The 19,741-nt window shown below is 36.0% G+C and overlaps 1 protein-coding gene across 7 annotated transcripts in view; it reads left to right on the top strand.

Moving 5' to 3' along the window:
- hoe1 (OCA2 melanosomal transmembrane protein hoepel1) overlaps positions 1-19,741 on the top strand; it is a 280,461-nt gene that overhangs the window by 221,184 nt on the left and 39,536 nt on the right. The window contains exon 1 of one of the 7 annotated variants that reach the window (XM_073969108.1): positions 15,335-16,101. The exons of the other annotated variants lie outside the window; for them this stretch is intronic. Within the exon in view, the coding sequence (XP_073825209.1) occupies positions 16,040-16,101 (62 nt within the window). The 5' untranslated portion in view covers positions 15,335-16,039. Of the gene's footprint in view, positions 1-15,334; positions 16,102-19,741 lie in introns of those variants that run through there. 7 annotated transcript variants of the gene reach the window in all.

The following is a 19,741-nucleotide window of genomic DNA, read 5'->3' as shown; positions in this document are numbered from 1 at the left end:
CGGATAATCGATTTTCTCGGATAAAGGAGGCAATGCTTTTATGCAGTTTTTGAACATAATTTGAAGTAAAAATGGCATAGTATCGTACAATAATATGAAAATCTGCAATTTTTTTAAGTTTGTTACGGCAATCCCCCAAAATTTTATAAGACACTTAATATCATCATCATCAGATTCATCTGAATTGACTTTGTCCCATGGTTTTGTGATACCATAAATACACAAATTGTGTAATACGCGAGAATTTCCAGTTTTTGTTTGTTTACCTTTTGTTTGCTTAATCAAATTAATTGGAAAGTGTTCTTTTAATGCCGGGTAATGAAGTTTATAACGAAAAATAAAGGAAATTAAACAAAGCCCAACATTTCTTTTCTATCACGGATAATGGAGGTTCCCGGATAATCGATTCACGGATAATCGAGGTTCAACTGTATTAAGTCCCAAAACCGACATACATATGTGAATTATACGGCTCTAAAATTAAAAATTCAATTAAATACCCACAATTACCGACCCATTTCAGTTGTTTACAATTATCTAAATTTGACTGTAATGGAAAACACAAGAACTCAATGTGATATGATTGCTTCGAAGCATTTTTCTACAGCATTATTCTAGTTCCCCTCTCTCTATCTCTGTCATCTATACCTCCCCCAGACATTAAATTCATTGCTTCCAGCAAAAATACTGTAGATTACACAAAAAATTATCGTGATGATCGGACGCCAAGACGTTCAAAGCTAGTTAAGCTCATATAACAAATGACCGCTAAATCTGACTCAGCATGAAGACAACTTTAACGCCACATGATGATACAGATACCGACGACTATCGAAAATTGACCGACTCGCATACTGTCGGATATTTCAGACGGCCCGCCAGACGTTTGTCATGACAATGTCAAATTATAATTTGACACTTGTTACCGCTTCTGTTGTCACTGCAAGAGACTAATGTCGTTCTTCGTTACCTACGAAAAATTTGTCACTTATCCAAAGCCAAACGATGATCTTTACGCTGGTGCCGATGCCAATCGTGTCCATAAGTGTAGAGCTCTTAATAGAAGACAGAGCGCAAGAAATATCAACAACAGCAGCAAAACACACAACAAGATAAAGAGATCAATTGAAAATTAAGTTAATGAGAAATGTACATAAAACAAATGAAGAAATAACGAGAATAAAATCGACTGTGACGTCTACGTCAGCGTTGTCTTCGTTGAACTGTGAGACAATGGTGATAAAATCATGGCATGGTTATGGGTTTTATGGGAGTACACAACAAAAACAACAGCAAGAATAAAGCCGTGAAAAATAATACCAGGAAATTTGTTCATCGTCGTTTTAATTTTCAATTATTGTGATTTTCATATTAAATTGACACCAAAGTGGGCAATATTGGGCGCCATCATAAATAAAGTTGTTAAACTTTGCACGTGTTGCAAAAATTAATGTCACTATTAGTTATGTTAGGAAATTGGCTGTTATTATTATGCAACTTAATTATCCGAATTATTGAACTACGCGACTTAAGTTCTAATACATTTAGTAGGTATTGTATACATATACATAAAATGCATAGAGATGGGAAATGGGTAAATACCCAAAAGGTAAATACCCATTAATATGGGTAAAAATGGGTAAATACCCAGGTATTTACTCAAATTGTGGGTAACAACTACTACATAATAAATTTGGGGAAAATTTGTTTTAACTGCATTTTCACTATGTCGAACGAAAATGAAAACAAAAGAAAAACAACTAAATTCGTGTATGATTTTTAAATTTTCTTAGTTGTTTAAAAGCAAACACAAAGTCAATATTGCCTTGAAAACCAAAGTTTAGTTGTTTTTCGTTCGCAATCATTTTCTTTCGACAAAGTGAAACAGGCCCTAATATACATTTAGGGATTGTTTCACAATGTCGAAAGAAAATGAATGCGAACGAAAAATACAAACGTTTTGCTTTCAATGGTAATATTGACTTTGTTTTTGCTTCGAACCAACTACATAATTTGAAAATCATACTCGAGTTAAGTAGCTTTTCTTTGGTTTTCATTTTCATTGGACATAGTGAAACAGACTATAAGGGGTAGTTTACATTATATGTAAATGTCATATGACACGAAATAAAAACATTCCATATCTACCCACGCAGGCAATTTGGAGACTTAATTGTATTACATTTTTGCTGGTGTGGACGCACAAAGTAAATGGCGTAAGGAAAATCCCCAATAATGTACATATTAGCGATTATATAATGATGGAAAATTGTATGTCATATGACATTTACATATAGTGTAAATTACCCCTTAGACAGTTTACAGAACAAATGAACATATTACAATGTGCAACAGCATTTTTGGGGCGTGGGAAATTCCTTTTGGGAATGAAAGCCCATGGTAAGTATGCAAAGAATCCCAAAGGAATTTTTCGCCATAAGTTTCTGAATTTTTAAATTTTTTCCATGTAATACATGGGAAAATAGTTTAATATCACTGTTTGGCCTTATTCTAGCTTCTTTTTGAGATGACATATCTTCAGTCTAATCGATTGACAAATTTTTTATACAACATTTCATCCTTCTAATTCAATTCCTTCCAAGTCCTTTTCGTTCTTCCTTTTTTCAATCATAGTAAAAGTACCACAAGATGAGATTTTACAACAACCACATATTCTACAAAAATGTTGATCTTAATATTTATTCGCAATGATATTTTCCCTTATATAGGGTTTAGGAAAACGGATTTTTTGTTCTAGCATCGGAATCAATAAAGTTGTAATCAGCGAATTGATTTCATGTGATTTACAATGAAAAAATAATAATATGGAGTGAATACATAGAACAAACATTTACTGACAGTAACCGATCAAACAACGTTTCGGCTAACCAACAACCACTCACAGGGAACCCAATATCTAAAACTGAGGTGGAATCTGCAATAAAATTATTACGTAATAAAAAATCTTGTGGGCCAGACGAAATTCCTTCCGAATTACTAAAATTAATAGACGACGAAAACATACAGCTTTTAGTATTGCTTTTTAATTACATCTACGACTCAGGCAGATACCCCCAAGACTGGCTGAAATCTACTTTCATCACGATTCCGAAGAAAAACCACCCTAGGCAATGTACCGATTACAGACTAATAAGTTTGATGAGCCACGCTCTCAAAATATTTCTAAGAATTATACATTCCAGAATATATAAAAAATGTGAAGAATACATGGGGCTATCGCAATTTGGATTTAAAGAAGGCATGGGTACGAGAGAAGCCCTACTCTCTATACAAGTTATAATGAGGAACCGAAAATACAAGCTGCTCCAAACCATAATCGGTGGAACGATAGAAGGGAAGCCACCCAGAGGACGGAAAGATACATCATGGATTGATAATATACTGAAATGGACCGGCATTGGAAATCTCTCAATCCTACTAAGTGAAGCCAGAAATAGAGAAGCTTTTATGGAGATCACTAATAATATATGAATATACCTTAAAATTTGTAACAAATCTTTATATATAAAACTCAATTGTCGTTTGTTGGTAATTGAATCAGTTGAAAACGGCTGGAGCGATTTGGATAATTTTTTGTGGAAATGTTAGTCATAGTCCAGTTTAGGTTTTTATGCAAAGAAAAATTAGCCACGCTCTCTTTTCCGCCCACTTTTATAAATATGTTATATCTACGAAACTACTCAATAGATTTTCCTGAAATTTTCAGGGAACGTAGAGTGATGGCCCCCGGTTGAAATAGGCTACATATTTGGTTGAATTTCGGATCGAGCGGGGTATCTCCCCTATGCCCTATTTTTGTAAAAATTCAATATTTGCAACAATTACAAATGTATCGCTTTGAAAATTAATTTCGGAGTCAATGGCGATTGTGTTTCCGACCTTACGTGCTTATTTGGGGCATTAAGACTGGAGAACGCCCACTTTTTTAAATATGTTATATCTACGAAACTACTGAATCGATTTTCCTGAAACTTTCAGCGAATGTACAGGGTTGGTCCCCGATAAAAGTAGGCTACATATTTTTTGACTTTCGGATCGGGCGGCTACCTCCCCTATGCTCTATTTTTGTAAAAATGCAATATTTGCAACAAATACGAATGTATCGGTTTGGGAATTTATTTGGGAGTCAATGGCGATTGTGTCTCAAACCTTACGTACTTATTTTGGGACTTAAGATCCGACCACGCTCACTTCCTAATTAGGTTATATCTACAAAACTACTGAAGGGATTTTCACGAAAATCGCGATTTGTCTAAACTTTTAAATCTTTATAAATAAAAATCAACTATCGTTCGTTGATAATGGCATCAGTTGAGAATGGCTGGACCTATTTTCGACTTGGGTTTTTATGCAAAGAAAATTTGACCATGCCCACTTGTACGCCCACTTTTTTCAATTTTCAATTTTTATCATTTCTACAGGAACTGAAATTGCCAGGGAATGTACAGAGATGACCCCCGCTTAAAATAGGCTACAAATTCAGTTGAATTTCGGAAAGGGCGGGGTACTTCCCCTATACCCTACTTTTTTAAAAATGTTATATTTACAATAATTACGAATGTTTCTATTTGGAAGTTAATTTGCGAGACAATTGTGGTTGTATCTCTGACCTTACCTACATACTTTTTTAGGAACCAAAGACTTGACCATACCCACTTTTTAAAATATGTTACATCTACATAACTACTGAACCTATTTTCCTGAAAATGTCAGGGAATCTGCAGGCATATTTTCTTGAATTTTGAAGAGGCATATTTAAAAAAAACGCCTTACATTTATGAATAAAAATCAAATGCTGTCATAACCCAACTTAGGTTTTTTGGAAAGAAAAGTTTACCACGCCCCCGAAAACAGGTTACATATTTTATTGAATTCCCTGGGGGGCGGGGTACCTCCCTTATGCGATATTTAAAAAAAACGTTATATTTGCAAAAATGATGTATGTATCGGAATAAACATTTACGGATTAATCTACAATCTAGGTACTTCATTGGGGCCTATAGGCCCGACCACGCCTGTTTTTTTAATATGTCATAACTCCAATACTACTGAAGAGATTTCCATAAAATTTGTAGCAAAAGCTCAGTGTTTGCCGTTGTTATGTATATTTTATGAATTTCGGAAGAGGTGGGGTACCTTCCCCATGCCTTTCTGTTAAACGCTATATGTATAAGCCACACTCATGATTATATCGGTTTCAGCATACATTTTGGTAGGCAATGAAGTTGTGTGCACCCTAGGTACATATTTGGAGCCAAAATACCGGACAAGGCCCAATTTTTTAATATGTTATATCTAATGACAACGCCGATGATGACCACGCCGACTCTTTTCAAAACATTATTTTTCCAAAACTACTGAACCTAATTTTCAGAAAATGTTCAGGAATGTCCCGTGGTCCAAAATGCTATATATTTGTAGACGAATTTCGGGGCCTATTATTTTATAATCGCTATATTTGCCAAAGTTATGAGTGCATCAGGTTGCAAATTAGTTTTCGAGACAACGGTGGTTGCGCCCCCGATCAAGAAAAACTATATATGTACTTAAATGGTGAGGTTCAACGGTCCATCAGCCATGAAAAGCTAAAACATATAAGTCTAAATAAGCGGGAGAATTCGATTTAACCATTTTTTTAACTTTTATAATTGGATCGCTTTAGGATAAAGACAGGGACATGGACGATATTAAATCCTAATTTGTGCCTTATTGGTTAAAGGTTAGTGAAAGGTTACAGACAAAATCTGTTGATAAATTTAAAATCCTTCTCGGTTTGACAATGGACCAAAGAAGTGAGGTAGAAAATACCTATTTTTGAATTATCAAGCATAAAGTCGATAAAAAGTTGTCATTAAAACTCATTACGACGGGCCAGCAACGCGGACCGGGGTCTGCTAGTAATGATATATAATTGTATTGGTCGCTTATATTCGAGAATATGCAAATAAAGAAGAAGAAGAAGAAGATTTACAATGTTATAAGCTTTCTAATGGTGTATATATGTTTACATAATGAGAACCGTATCATCACCCGATATCTCAGAAACTTGACATATGGCGAACATTTCCTTTGGGGTTCTTTATATACTCACCAAGTGCTTTCATCACCAAAAGGAATTTTACACCTCCCAAACTTTGAGTTCCATTTTATATCGCACTGTTATTTAAATACATCATTTTTGTAATATTCGAGCATAATATCACTGTCACTATCAGTTTCGCTCGAAACACAATTAATAGAAGAGTTTGGCGTGGAGTGGGTTTCCTCCTCAGTGCATACATATACTTTTCTCTTTATTGCAGAGATTCCAATTGTGAGATATGAAACATAACTTCCCTTAATCTGTTTCTCTTTTTAGAGTGGATGGAACTTTGAGTGCTGAATGTGCTTTCTGTGGTTACTGATTTTTATGGAGCAGTCAAAATACGAACCACTATCCTGCTAAGTTTTTTTGTGACTCAAATACTGTTCCACCATGTAGTAGGAGATATTTCTTATACGCAGCTCCATACAAAATAGTTTGACCGTAAATCCTCTCTAGTTTTATAGTTTGCAAGAACTGTCATTACATTCTTTTTTTTCATCATCATTAATATAGTTTGTTTTTAATTAATTAATTGGATTAATCGAGCTAACATGGCCTAAGGAGTTTTGTATTGAAAAATGAATTCTAGCGAAATACCACACACTCAACCATTACACTACGATCGTTTCGCCTGGTGGTTTAAGCCAGACTCATCAGGCGTATTTGAATGCTAATGGCTAGAAGACAAAGGCTGATTTTGATAACTTCTATTTATACAAACATTTTAACAAATTTGTAATTATGAAGTATTTATTGAAGTCTTTTTTTTTTATCAAGTGTCTTATCTAGGAATCATTTTCTCAATACATACACATATACAATCGAATGGGGGTTTCTTTCATGAATTGTAATGCCTTCAGTTTTTGAAGTTTTTTTGGATATCATGTCGCCTAGTTTGTTGATATGATACATTGGCATCATGTCGACTAGTTTGTTGATATGATACATTGGCAGTGGCTCAGAACGCTGAGATCTCGACAACTTTGTCTGTTTGTTGGAGCGGACCCAGGTTCAAACCTCAGCCGGGCTCTGCTGTGAAGTTTTTATTTATTATTGTCTTTTTAGGACGAAGGCCATTATTTATGAAGTTTTTAATTAATTAATTGAATTAATCGAGCTAACATGGCCTAAGGAGTTTTGTATTGAAAAATGAATTCTAGCGAAATACCACACACTCACTTTGCAGCTTATTACGAATGTCTTTAAATTTGATTCGAAAAATGTTGCCCATTCAGCCACAGGTTGGAAGAGTTGATTTATGTAAATTGATGTCTAACGTGTTCCAGAAATCTTCCGAGATTGGTGACGATTTTGTTGTTTGCTTCAGGTTATTTTTTCATTAACAACCATGGCTTGAAGAGATACTTTACTGTTCACCAAGCTTTTTAATGAAGCAGTGTAACTGGGAGTTTTAGCTGCTCTCCTCACCCCTTTTCTTTACAGATCTTAGCAAATGTTAACGAAAGGACCTTACAATATTTTACAGTTTTGATTATATCAATAACTAGTGACAACAGTTCTTCAGAGTGGGACATTTTAAAAAGTCTTCCCTGATCAATTTGAGACAATGGGCTACACATCCTAGTGGTACTACTTGAGGATATACCTTTTGGACTTCTTTAAATGCACCCTGCATATTCCTAGCATTATCGCCAGTGAGAGCTATAAATTTGTGTTCACCGTATACATTCATCACTTTAAAAATCTCTTCGCCGATATATGCAGAGGTGTGGTTGTTGTTTTCTGTTGCCAGCTTCGGACAAACACCATCTCGGGCTTTGAGATTAGAAAGTTGATTACACGTTCACTGCGTGCATTGCACCAACCGTCACACTGCAGATGCATGTAAATTGCATTGCCTTCATGTGCTCAGTAATGTTTTGCGAAGTTTCATCATATATCTTGTTCAAGTACTTACTGGAAATTGCCTTTCTATTTGGTAATTTAAATTAAGGGTTAAATTCTTCGAAAAATTGCTGCCAAAGTGGATACTCAACCATTGAAAAAAGAGCTCTAGATACAATTATTGCTCTGAAAAGTTTCTCCGAAGGCTCTCTTTGTATTCATCGCATATTTTTAGGCTCGAATTTGATGGTTAAAGAGAAGTTGATACGCTTAAAACATCACTGTACTGGTTCGAATTTTCCAATGAGGTGTTCTGTTCACTTGGAATTAGAGTTGGGTAATCTAGTTCCTAGTTCCTTGTACTAGTTCCAAAACGTATGAGCAACATCATGAAATGTAACATGTGTTGTTAAGTATACGCAGTTTGTTCAAAGAAAAAATGTGGGCCATTGGAACTGCGAAGTAAACGAGATAGTTCCATATAGTTCCTTTGACACAACTCTACTTGGAATCATTTCATTTACTTCACTTCTTAACGTAATTGGGCACTTGACGTAGCTGACCAAATCTTTTGCTATTTCATTAACATTTGGAAATAACTGCCTTTGTGTTGCTTGGATTTGTTACAAAATGCTTCCATATTCGTCCATTTTTAGGTCTTCCCATCTTAAAAATGATTAAATTTTATTGTTCCATTTTATATTATCTTCACAATGCACTGTGGGGTCAATGGCAGGGTTGTGAGGCAACAAATCACATTGGCAAACTAGACCTTCGAAATTTCGTACATATGTTTATAATGGGCTTAGAACCAAATGTGCAAAAATTGGACCATGTCGGTTCAGATATAGATATAGCTCCTCTAAATATATTTTGCAGATTTCAGATTTTTGCCTCATAAAAGCCATACTTCTTTATAAGTTAATGTAAGCTTTCTAAATTTGGTTCAAAAATAATATGTAGTTATTTGTCCACTGGGGACGCTATATGTCAAGACATAGCTAATTTAGTAAAAATGTACTAAAAAGCATGAAAATGCCAAAAATCGGGAGGTATCTGAACATGAGGTTATTATAAAAATGTGGAACCATATTCATAACTTTTGGAGGACAATTTTCGTCTACTGGGAAAACTAAATGTCGAAAAATATAGCTTAAACCATTAAAATACCGAAAATCGGACGGTATGAAAGCTATAGGAAAACGTGAACCGATGTAGGCAATTTTCGAACTCAGTCTAAGTTAACACCAAAGACACATAATGACAAAATTTCAGCGTTTTATCTCTATTCATTCGGAAGATAGCTTGATTAGAATAGAAGGACAGACGAACTGGCGGACATACGGATGGACGGACATTGCTAAATCGACTTGGAATTTTACGCTGATGAAGAAAATATATACTGTGGTGGGTATAAAATAATTATTTCGATGAGTTACAAACGGAATGACAAACGTAATACACCCCCATTTTATGGCGGATGGTATAAAAATATACAAATTCTTAAGATTTACGTCAACTAAAATCAGATTAGTATGAAAAGGCGCGGCTATTTTTTTCATAAAATGATAGTACACATTAATACCTTTCACCACATATATATAATATCACAGATACACCCCGATGCCGAAAGTATACTCCAGAGAACACATGGACGACAAAGCAGAATACTCAAAAAAAAAACATCACATATTAACTCAAAAATACATTTACCACTCGTAAAATTTGTATTATTTGTTAATGCTATCTTATTTTAAATACCCATAGAAGAGTTCTACATTTTTAAAAAATATAAAAATGTTGAAATGTTTTTTTTTTACGCCTAAAATGCTTTCACTATTTATTTATGATGACTGTCAGAAAATGATGCATGTTACCAGATTGATTTATTTTTTTATTTTTTGTGATTCAGAGTGTTGGCAATAGAAATCTGCTATCACTTTTTTCAAATTGTACACCTCAAAAATTGACTTTTTGCATCGAAAACCTGCCATTGGCCCCATCGTGCAATGCGAAGAATATGTCGCATAAACACATACCTTATGCACAGTTTAAACAGATTACTGTATTTTATACAGGCACAATACTTTTTAGCGGTTCTTCCTTTTATTTGAAACGATTTTTCTGTAGATTGCCAACTGAAATTCTCAAATTTTATTTTCAAATATTTTTTAAAATACCCAAATAAACCCCCAAAAAAGATATATTTCGGGTATTTACCCAAGTTTTGGTGGTTCTAAACCACTCAATAAGCCGCAGCGTGGCGGCGAAGTTAAGCACTTTCATTACTGAAGAGAAACTAATTATTAAATTTTATACACAAATTTTATTCACAGTGGTACAAGTTATTATATAGTCGACTTCTTAAATTTTGAATACTTTTCTGAAAATACAATAGTTTTTTTCTATTTTTCTCATTTAAATTAAAAGAATTTTAACCAACTTATTTTTTCTTCTTTTTAGGTACGTATCTCTATGAATACAACATCCATGTTTTGTGTAAGTCGTAAAGGTATTAAATAATGCACATTTACAACTTAAAATTTAGATAATTGTGTTATACATAAAAACGCTTCCTTATAGGAGACGATCATATGAGTCTTGAAAAAATATTTTTTTAGTGTCCAATTATTATCTCGATTACTTGTAAAAAGAAAACATCCCCTTAAAAGTCATTTTAAAAAGTAGCCAAATATTATGTCTGCGCATACGAGTATACTACAATTTTCTTCAAAATCTCAACTTAATAAACATACGTGATACATTGATCGATTTTAGAAATATTTTGAATAGTCACGTCAGTGCAACAACCATTTAATACCATTTGCAAAAAATAATTCAAAAATGAAAAACTATATATTGTGATTGATCTGAAAAAATCATAAAACAATTGAAAAACGTAAGAAACACATCGTTCACATCAAAATGGCCCCCACGATTTTAAACTAATGGCCATACCTGACATGCTACAACAAAGAACACTAAAAATCAGAACGGTTATTGTCATTGTTTTTCAAATAAAAAACATTACAAAAATTTTTGTTTATTTTGTGGTTGTTGTTGCTGATCGTCGTTAGTAAAAAATTTAAACTATTACTGTCAGGGATGTGAGAGTAATAATCACAAACGTGAGGGCGTTTAATGTACATTGTCACTCACACGTTCATCGGCATAGAGAAAATAACTTGGTGACAGTGGCCCCCAATAAATAATTTTAGTCGACCACTAAAAACATTCATACATACAATGTATAAATCCAATAAAAATCTTCGCCTTGGAACCCTTGATTTTTGGTCGCATTGAGATTAATAATATGTATGTAGCGATGTTTACAAATGTTTACCCCATGGGGATAAGAATGCTACGTAAAGTGTAGATCAACGGTCAAATAATCTCAAGCAGTAATAAGCCCAATATCCTCTAAGTCATATCCAAAATTAATTATAAAAACCTGTGAAGCCTTTTAAACTTGGATATATTAGATAATTTGGAAAATTTTACGAATCTATCTTTATATATATAAAAATGGTGTAAAAAATGTATAGTAATTCATAAAATGAGAACGGCTAGACCGATTTCTGTAAAATTTTTTGTCAGTTATTCGCATTTTCGAGGAGAAGGTCTTTACGGAAGAAAATTTTGGAAAATCCCTCTGGAAAAGTCGGAAAATTGGAAAAATCGAAAATTGAGTTTTTGTATGAAGTTTTATTCCTTAATAGCGAGACGAAGTTCGCCGGGTCCGCTAGTTTTATTTAAAAATGTTGCCTTTTAGGGCGAAGATCATTTTTAATATTAATTTTTAATTAATTTCTCGTCGGAATCGAGCTTAATGACCAATGATGCAAGTGAAAAAGGAAAGCCGAAGATTCGAACCCACACAACCACCACTATGTGACATGCATGTTTCGCCTTGGCAGGGGCTCTTCAGACATATTGGCTGTGGAGCGGCTTCTCTGTCATCGAACTTTTCTTCTTTCAAGTGCATTTTTTGTTTTTTATTAAGATAAGCAACTCGTGAATATAATCAAATCCCGAAAAAGTCGTCGGCATCGTATGAGAAAAAATACAAACTTCTACAAAAAAAAACAAAAAGCACAATAGAAGGAAAGCGGACCAGACACAGGAACCATCAGACTCTCAGAATGCCAATTGTTTTCTAAGTTCAATTTCTGTTAAATCTGGCTCTGTCCAATCTCCAGTTCTAAGAATGTGGTTGCTTCGATGGTTTGTAAATGGTCCACTGCTGACATGAGGAGGCACCCTGTTGCAGTTCTCAGGGCGGCGTTCTCACAAGTTCGAATATGTTTCCATCGCGTTGCACTTATATTCGCGGACCAAACTGGAGCGACATAGCTTACCACAGGCTGACCTGTCGCAGTATATGTGGTCAACAAGGTTTATTTATCTACAACCCAAATCCGGCAGCATTTTGGGCTTGAGGAACTTGTTCCTTCATCTCAGTTTATCGCAAATAGTTGTGGCATGCGCGGACTACGTGAACAAGCTGCCGCATGTGACCCCTAGAACCTTGGAGTATTAAGTAGTCGGAATTCTGTTACCATCGATCATGACATTAAACTCATTGCTCTCCTCTGTGGTCCATATGGTAAACAGAGTGGCGGATATTTACACATTCCTCGCGTGGAAAAATATGGTAAGATCAGTCAAATAGGAGTTCAGCCTTTCAAAAATGACATCAATTAAGGTAGGTACCTCCCATGATCGTACAATCATCCACATACATTGCGATCTCAATGCGGTCGAGAGGGTGAGGCTAAATAGTGAGATATCCCCCCACCTTGGAGAACTCCCTCTTTTATTCTACGGGGCTTGGACTTCTTGTTCCTGAATTCCACACTTATAATTGAATATTCAACGTTTAAAACTTGACCGGATGGTAGTCTGCTCAATGTCTTCAAACAGCATGGAGTGCTTAACACTATTAAAGGATTTTAATAAGTGGAGGACCAGCAACACTGTTCCATCGTACGGCTTGCTCTGTTTGAGTCCTCGACTAATACATATGTGCAGAGTGCACCGCTGTGGTCAGCAACTAGATAGCTGTTGTTGTCCTATCTTTCTTCTTTCCAGGTTTTGAGAATGGCTTAGCCGTTGCCAAGAATTCACTTATACCGGCTCCAATGTTGCAGCTGTTCAGATAATTTAGCCACGTTTTCCTCTTATGCTCACCGACCAACCTGTTAACTTTCAGTGTCAGCTCCTGATTCTGGGGTCACAGGGGTTTGCTCGACGAAGCTCATCTTATTTGCTAAACCCGTCTTCTGGGAAATTTGGCCTCTCTGCGGATATTCGACCAGAGGTATACTGCGAGCCACTGCAGCAATGAAGAAGTCTATGAACGTCCTCTCTCCTACCCGAACATCAGAAGGGTTGGGCAGATCTCTGAAACGGTGATTAGTGAAATCTGATTCGTGAATGGCGGCGGTCAGAGATGATGAAATCGGCCGCTCTGTTTATAACGACGATTATGGGGAGATGGTCTGACCCAAGAGAAACGGCTGGTTGCCAGGTGACGTCATTCGTCAGACCAGGATTCACGATGATTATATCTGGCGAACTGCGACACTCTCCGCTAATTCCGGCAGGGGTGTCATCATTGAGCTCTGGTCAGCCAGCATTATACGCCTCTGGCCGTTGTCGAGGACCGAATGCCATAACTCATGATGTGCAATAAAGTCCCCCAAGACCAATCCGTTATGAACTTCCAAAAGCGGACAAATGTAGGACTTATAACCTAGAGTACAGCTATTTCTCGCCGGTATGTATTCCTTAAGCAAATCTACCTCGACAGTTCCACACCTGACTGCTACACCATACATCGCATGTACGTATCATTAGAGCTAGGCTCAAGCAAGATAGGTCTGTATTAAAAAGACTGCTACATTAGGAAGGATAATCCTCCACTTCTGGTGCGATTAGTGCGTTGTAACCATTACAACACTGTAAGATGCAGTTGTTGTTGTTTGTAGCGAAGCAAATATGTTCGTATTTTATCCAACTATCCAACTATCTAGTTCTGCATGTGTCTAATCCCACTCACCTGTCTCCTGATTTACGAGCCCACCCAGTCCAAGTTGCAGAATATTTGAATCTGGATACAGGGGAAATCCAGATTCAAATATTCTGCAACTTGGACTGGGTGGGCTCGTAAATCAGGAGACAGGTGAGTGGGATTAGACACATGCAGCGTGTCGTGTGGTCCCAATCCAAATTCAGGTCATGTGTTTGGTATCGTGGTATCAATTCGGGACCAATATGAATAAGGGCGGCTGCATCGTCCGGATCCTAACTGGGCTAGCACCAAACACGTGTTTGCCTTGGTATCTAGCGCGACTAGGAAATTCTTCCGACTCATAAAATCAACTATTTCCTCAAGTACCACCTGAGATGCACCCACTCCCGGAATCTAGTGCATCTCACCGAAGTTTAAGTGTGGTAGATGCTGATGTGACAAATCAGAGTCGTGATTTTCCTCTGTCCCGGCTCGGACAAAAAGAATCCGGAACACGAATTCCAGAATATGCTGCTCCCAACGCAGAAAAACGATACAAATGCAAACATAAGTACACTTAGGTGGCAGCCGCTGGTGGGAACGCAGGTATTGTGTCGTTACGGGTCATAGAGGTGGCCTCATCCACTCTAGGTTGAAAACTACTTCTTTTCTCAAACACTCCAATTAATAGCTCATTTGCTTTCGCAAGTACCCACGATTGAACAAATAAGATCTTTCTTTCTTAAGTGAAAAGTTAAAAAAAAATTATGAAAAATTTATACTTCGGATAGCCAGACGCCTTCCTGCATACCCCTTGCATACACTGCCTGAGACGATGGTCCGAAAGATCTAAAAATCCTACGGTCACCAACTAAAATGGCTAGTGAGCACGATACCCCTCGAAGGGAAAACCCGATTGAATCTAAACTTTTAACATCCTAATATTTCCACTCTACATCCAGTCCTAAGATGTACTGCGTCAGTCCGCACTTTCTAGCACCTCAACCTCAAAAATCGAACATTTTTCGCTTCAGATCAGTTGAAGGGTTTTTGTGGGTAGTCCTTGAAAATTTCACCACAGCCTTACTTACTTTTTCGTGGTGAAGCCTATACAAAATGGTTAATGTATCGATAACTTACGAAGTGAGTAGCCGATCCGGTTTAACCGTTGCATATCGCACTCCCCAAGGAATGAACCCTTCCTTAAGTAGTTTTATTAACATTACTTATTGTAGTCTAGGTGATTGTTAAAAAAACTGCATTGCATTGAGCCACTGTAAAAATGCAGGGGCATGTCATAGAGTATGCATGTTTTGAGTGAATATTTTTTCAATATTGAAATTCTAGCTGCTTTTTTCAGCTCAATTTCCATTGAAAGTTTTTTTATAGAAGATTATGCGACCGACATCTTTAAACAGTTCACTTTTCGGCTGAGAGACAACAGTCGACTGATGCCGCGGGCAGAAATGATCGGTAGGGTCGAAGCGGGAGAGAAGGGACTAATGCGACATGCATACAGACATGATGTACTACTATCATTCTTATTATTATTGTCAATAAACAGTTGTTGCTGGCGTTTTGTTTTTGTAACGTGCATTATTCTTTCAAACGTTGTCCGTTCTGGACGTAATCGTTGTAGCTACGACGACGACGCTGCCACCGCAGTTATTTCGAAACGCCAACATACCCCAAAAAGACATTTTTCGTGAATAGAAAAAACAAATCAACTGATCCATCTTCAGTCGAATTTACAATCATTGGCGAGAAAGTGTTGAAAATAAAGGTGGAGAATTTTTGGAATTCTCAATGGTTTGCTTCATTGTTGTTAAATTTGTGTAATGTTATCGGTGTTGTTGTTTTATTAAAAGAAATATTAAACCCTTTGTAAAATTGCAATTACAAACGAAAAGTGTAGCAAGAAACGCAAAAAAATAATTAGAACTCATTCCTCAGCGATATTATCAAAGCAATAAATGCGTAATAAAAATATAATTAATTTGAAGAATTAAATTGACAAATTAACCGACAATTAATGATATTTTAAACGAAATTAGACTACATCAAAACCATCGAATATGAGCCATCGTTTCAGTATTAGCAGCCCCGTCAGTGCCCCCCAACTGGATTTGGATGATGAGTATGTATTTATTTCCTCCATACAGCAAAAAATTTTAAGAGGCATGACTAAATAGAATATAAAAAAAATTTAGAAAATGTTAAGAAATTAGTTTGAAATAAAAAAATCTAAACTACTTTAGTTATTTAATTGTGTTAAAAAAAAACAAAATTATTATTTCTATTTTTCATTTAAATTCCAAACATGATTGTATAAAGTAAAACAACAAAACTCGCACCTGTCACGTCCTGTTCATAAAAAATTGTAAAATAAAAACACTGTAGTAAACGGTTCACATTCTGTCATTTTTTTACAGCAATGGAGGCTTTAAGTTTTAAACACGTGATAGGTATAAAAAAGAGAATAATGTAACAACAAACAATAAGAACTGAACTAGAAGTATTGACAAATTAACAAAAATTACAACAACTCATGAATTAAATGTGGTACCATGAAAAATAGCGGGAATATAAAATTCTTACATTAACGAAGACAAATCAGGAATCATTTTGTTATTTGAATACTATAGGAAACTAAATATGTGGGCCCATCCAATATTTTTATAACTTGCTCATGTAAAAAGTGTTTAAACAAATAAAAAGTTTAAGAAAGGATGTCTCGAAACTTATATGCACATGATGATATCATGGAAATAGGCCTAAACAAGTTATATATGAACATCAACTTTTCTCATGGGCGTTAAAACAGCAACATGTGTGAAATATGTTAGAAATTCATCCTTTAGATGCTGATGAGACATATTATGTCCCAGATGATTAAAATATAATTCATATTAATAGAAGTTGAACCGGACCAAAATTATCACGACATGACACAGTGTAATCTCTCTAACTTTCTAGCAAAAAGTTTGAAATCTAAGACGAAATTCAATCACGGATGCAAGTGCATGTGTACATTGCATTTGAATCACTCATGAATTTGGGAAAAGTTGCAAATTACGAAAGTTTTGCTTCGACAGGAAGTCTGTTTTTGAGCGGACTGAAATGCAAAAAACCAAATTCTTTGGGACGAATGAATACACATTCCAAAACTTAAAATATTATGAAATAAGTAAAACAAGTAAAAAGTCGTTAAGTTCGTACCCTCCACCATAAAATAGTCTTAATTAAAATGGAATAATTAGGGTCCTTTCACAATTTTAGGTGGAACAACTTTTCGACAATGGATAGACTCCTACTGCCTCCCACTATTGCTTAAATTACACTGTGAACATAAATGTTGGGGCAGAGATAATTTCTTTTGGAGATGAAAGCCATTCGTGTGTGTATGTTAAAAACCCCGAAGGACAGATGCGCCGTGAGTCGAACTTCCGCGCTATGGCGTGATGAAGTTTTTGCAAGAGACCCTGTCAGCCATCATGAATTAGCATTATATCTTTGTTTGTTGTTTTTGTAGAGCACTTAAGCAACAGTGAACAAAGATACAACGCTAATTCCTGATGGCCCAGAGGGTCTCTAACAAAAATTTCATCATGCCATAACGCGGAAATTTGGCTCACGGCGGATCTGTCTTTCGGGGTTCATAATATACTCACCTAGGCCTTTCTTCCCCAAGAGGAATTTTCCGTGCCCCAGACTTTCACCTCCATTTTGTTGCACAGTGTTATCTAATCCAATCTAAAAAAAATGTGTTCAGCTAGGTGAAAGATACCACCTACGGGTATATATCAAAGAGTCAACCTATCTTTAAAATTTTTGGCGGAAAAGTTTTATAGCTGCAGGGAACTTCAAGAGTCAAATTGAGGGTAGTTTCATCAAAACAATGTAGACCCTCAAAAATGGACTCATGTTGACGAATTTTAGTGAAGAAATTTCGTGACCACTGAAAATTTCCGAAAATCGGTGGGGATATACCAAAACATGGACCTATATTGACGATGTTTCGTTGAAGATGTTTTATGACTACTGAGAACTTCAAATGTCAAATTACAGCTATTTCGGTTAAAAACTGTAGCTAAAATTCTCAAAATACCGAAAATTTGGAGGTACCGTTATATGGGGGTTATACCAAAACATGGACCTATGTTGACGAAGTTTGGTGGAGATGTTTCAAGACCACTGAGAACCTCAAATGGAAAATTACAGCTAGTTCGGTTTAATATTGTAACTAAAATGCTAAAAATAGCGAAAATCGGGAGGTACCGTTATAAGAGGGCCATACCAAAACATGGACCTATGTTGACGATGTTTGGTGGAGATGTTTCATGACCACTGAGAACCTCAAATGTCAAATTGCAGATAGTTCGGTTACAAATTGTTAAAGTTCGGTTAAAAATTGCAGCTAAAATTCTTAAAATGCCGAAAATCGGGAGATACCGTTATATGGGGACTATACCAAAACATGGACCTATGTTGACGATGTTTCGTTTGAGATGTTTTATGACCACTGAGAACTTCAAATGTCAAATTACAGCTATTTCGGTTAAAAACTGTAGCTAAAATTCTCAAAATACCGAAAATTGGGAGGTACCGTTATATGGGGGCTATACCAAAATATGGACCTATGTTGACGATGTTTGGTGGAGATGTTTCATGACCACTGAGAACCTCAAATGGCAAATTACAGCTAGTTCGGTTAAATATTGTAACTAAAATGCTCAAAATACCGAAAATCGGGAGGAACGGTTATAAGGGGGCCATACCAAAACATGGACCTATGTTGACGATGTTTGGTGGAGATGTTTCGTGACCACTGAGAACCTCAAATGTCAAATTGCAGATAGTTCGATTACAAATTGTGGCTAAAATCCTCAAAATAACGAAAATCGGGAGGTACCGTTATATGGGGGCTATACCAAAACATGGACCTATGTTGACGATGTTTGGTGGAGATATTTCATGACCACTGATAACCTCAAATGGCAAATTACAGCTAGTTCGGTTAAAAATTGTAGCTAAAATTCTCAAAATACCGAAAATCGGGAGGTACAGATATATGGGGGCTATACCAAAACATGGACCTATTTTGACGATGTTTCGTGGAGATGTTTCATGACCACTGAGAACCTCAAATTTTAAATTGCAGATAGTTCGGTTAAAAATTGTGGCTAAAATTCTCAAAATACCGAAAATCGGGAGGTGCCGTTATATGGGGACTATGCCAAAACATGGACCTATGCCCATATCCTTTGGGATATACGTTTGCTGATCACTAGGAACCCTAAGTGCCAAATTATAGCTAATTCGGTCTGCAAATGTGGCGAAGAACGTCAAAATACCTCAAATCCGGAGGTACCGTTATATGGGGACTATACCAAAGAGTGGACCGATATAGCCCATCTTCGAACTTGACCTGCCTATGGAAAAAAGCACTCTATCTCAATTATTGCGGACGCTAGAGTGATTACAACAGACGGACAGACGGACGTGGCTAGATCGTCTTAGAATTTAATCAAGAATATATACTTTATAGGGTCGCAAATGATTAGTTCGATGTGTTACAAACGGATTGACAAACTTAATATACCCTCCATACTATGGTGGAGGGTTTAAAAAGCATCAGTCGGTTTTGCCGACAGTGATATATGCACATTAGGGTTATATGACTTTTCGATATTTTTTTTTTTTCAAAAATGATTTCCTGTATCTAGGATGAATAAACCTTTATCTATTAATCACTAAAATAACGCTTATTCCATTGA

The sequence above is a fragment of the Musca autumnalis genome, unplaced genomic scaffold (genome assembly GCF_047663935.1).
Source record: "Musca autumnalis isolate F117 unplaced genomic scaffold, ASM4766393v1 scaffold_2, whole genome shotgun sequence".
Taxonomy (NCBI): Eukaryota; Metazoa; Arthropoda; class Insecta; order Diptera; family Muscidae; genus Musca; species Musca autumnalis.
This window is presented reverse-complemented; position numbering and strand designations above follow the sequence as displayed.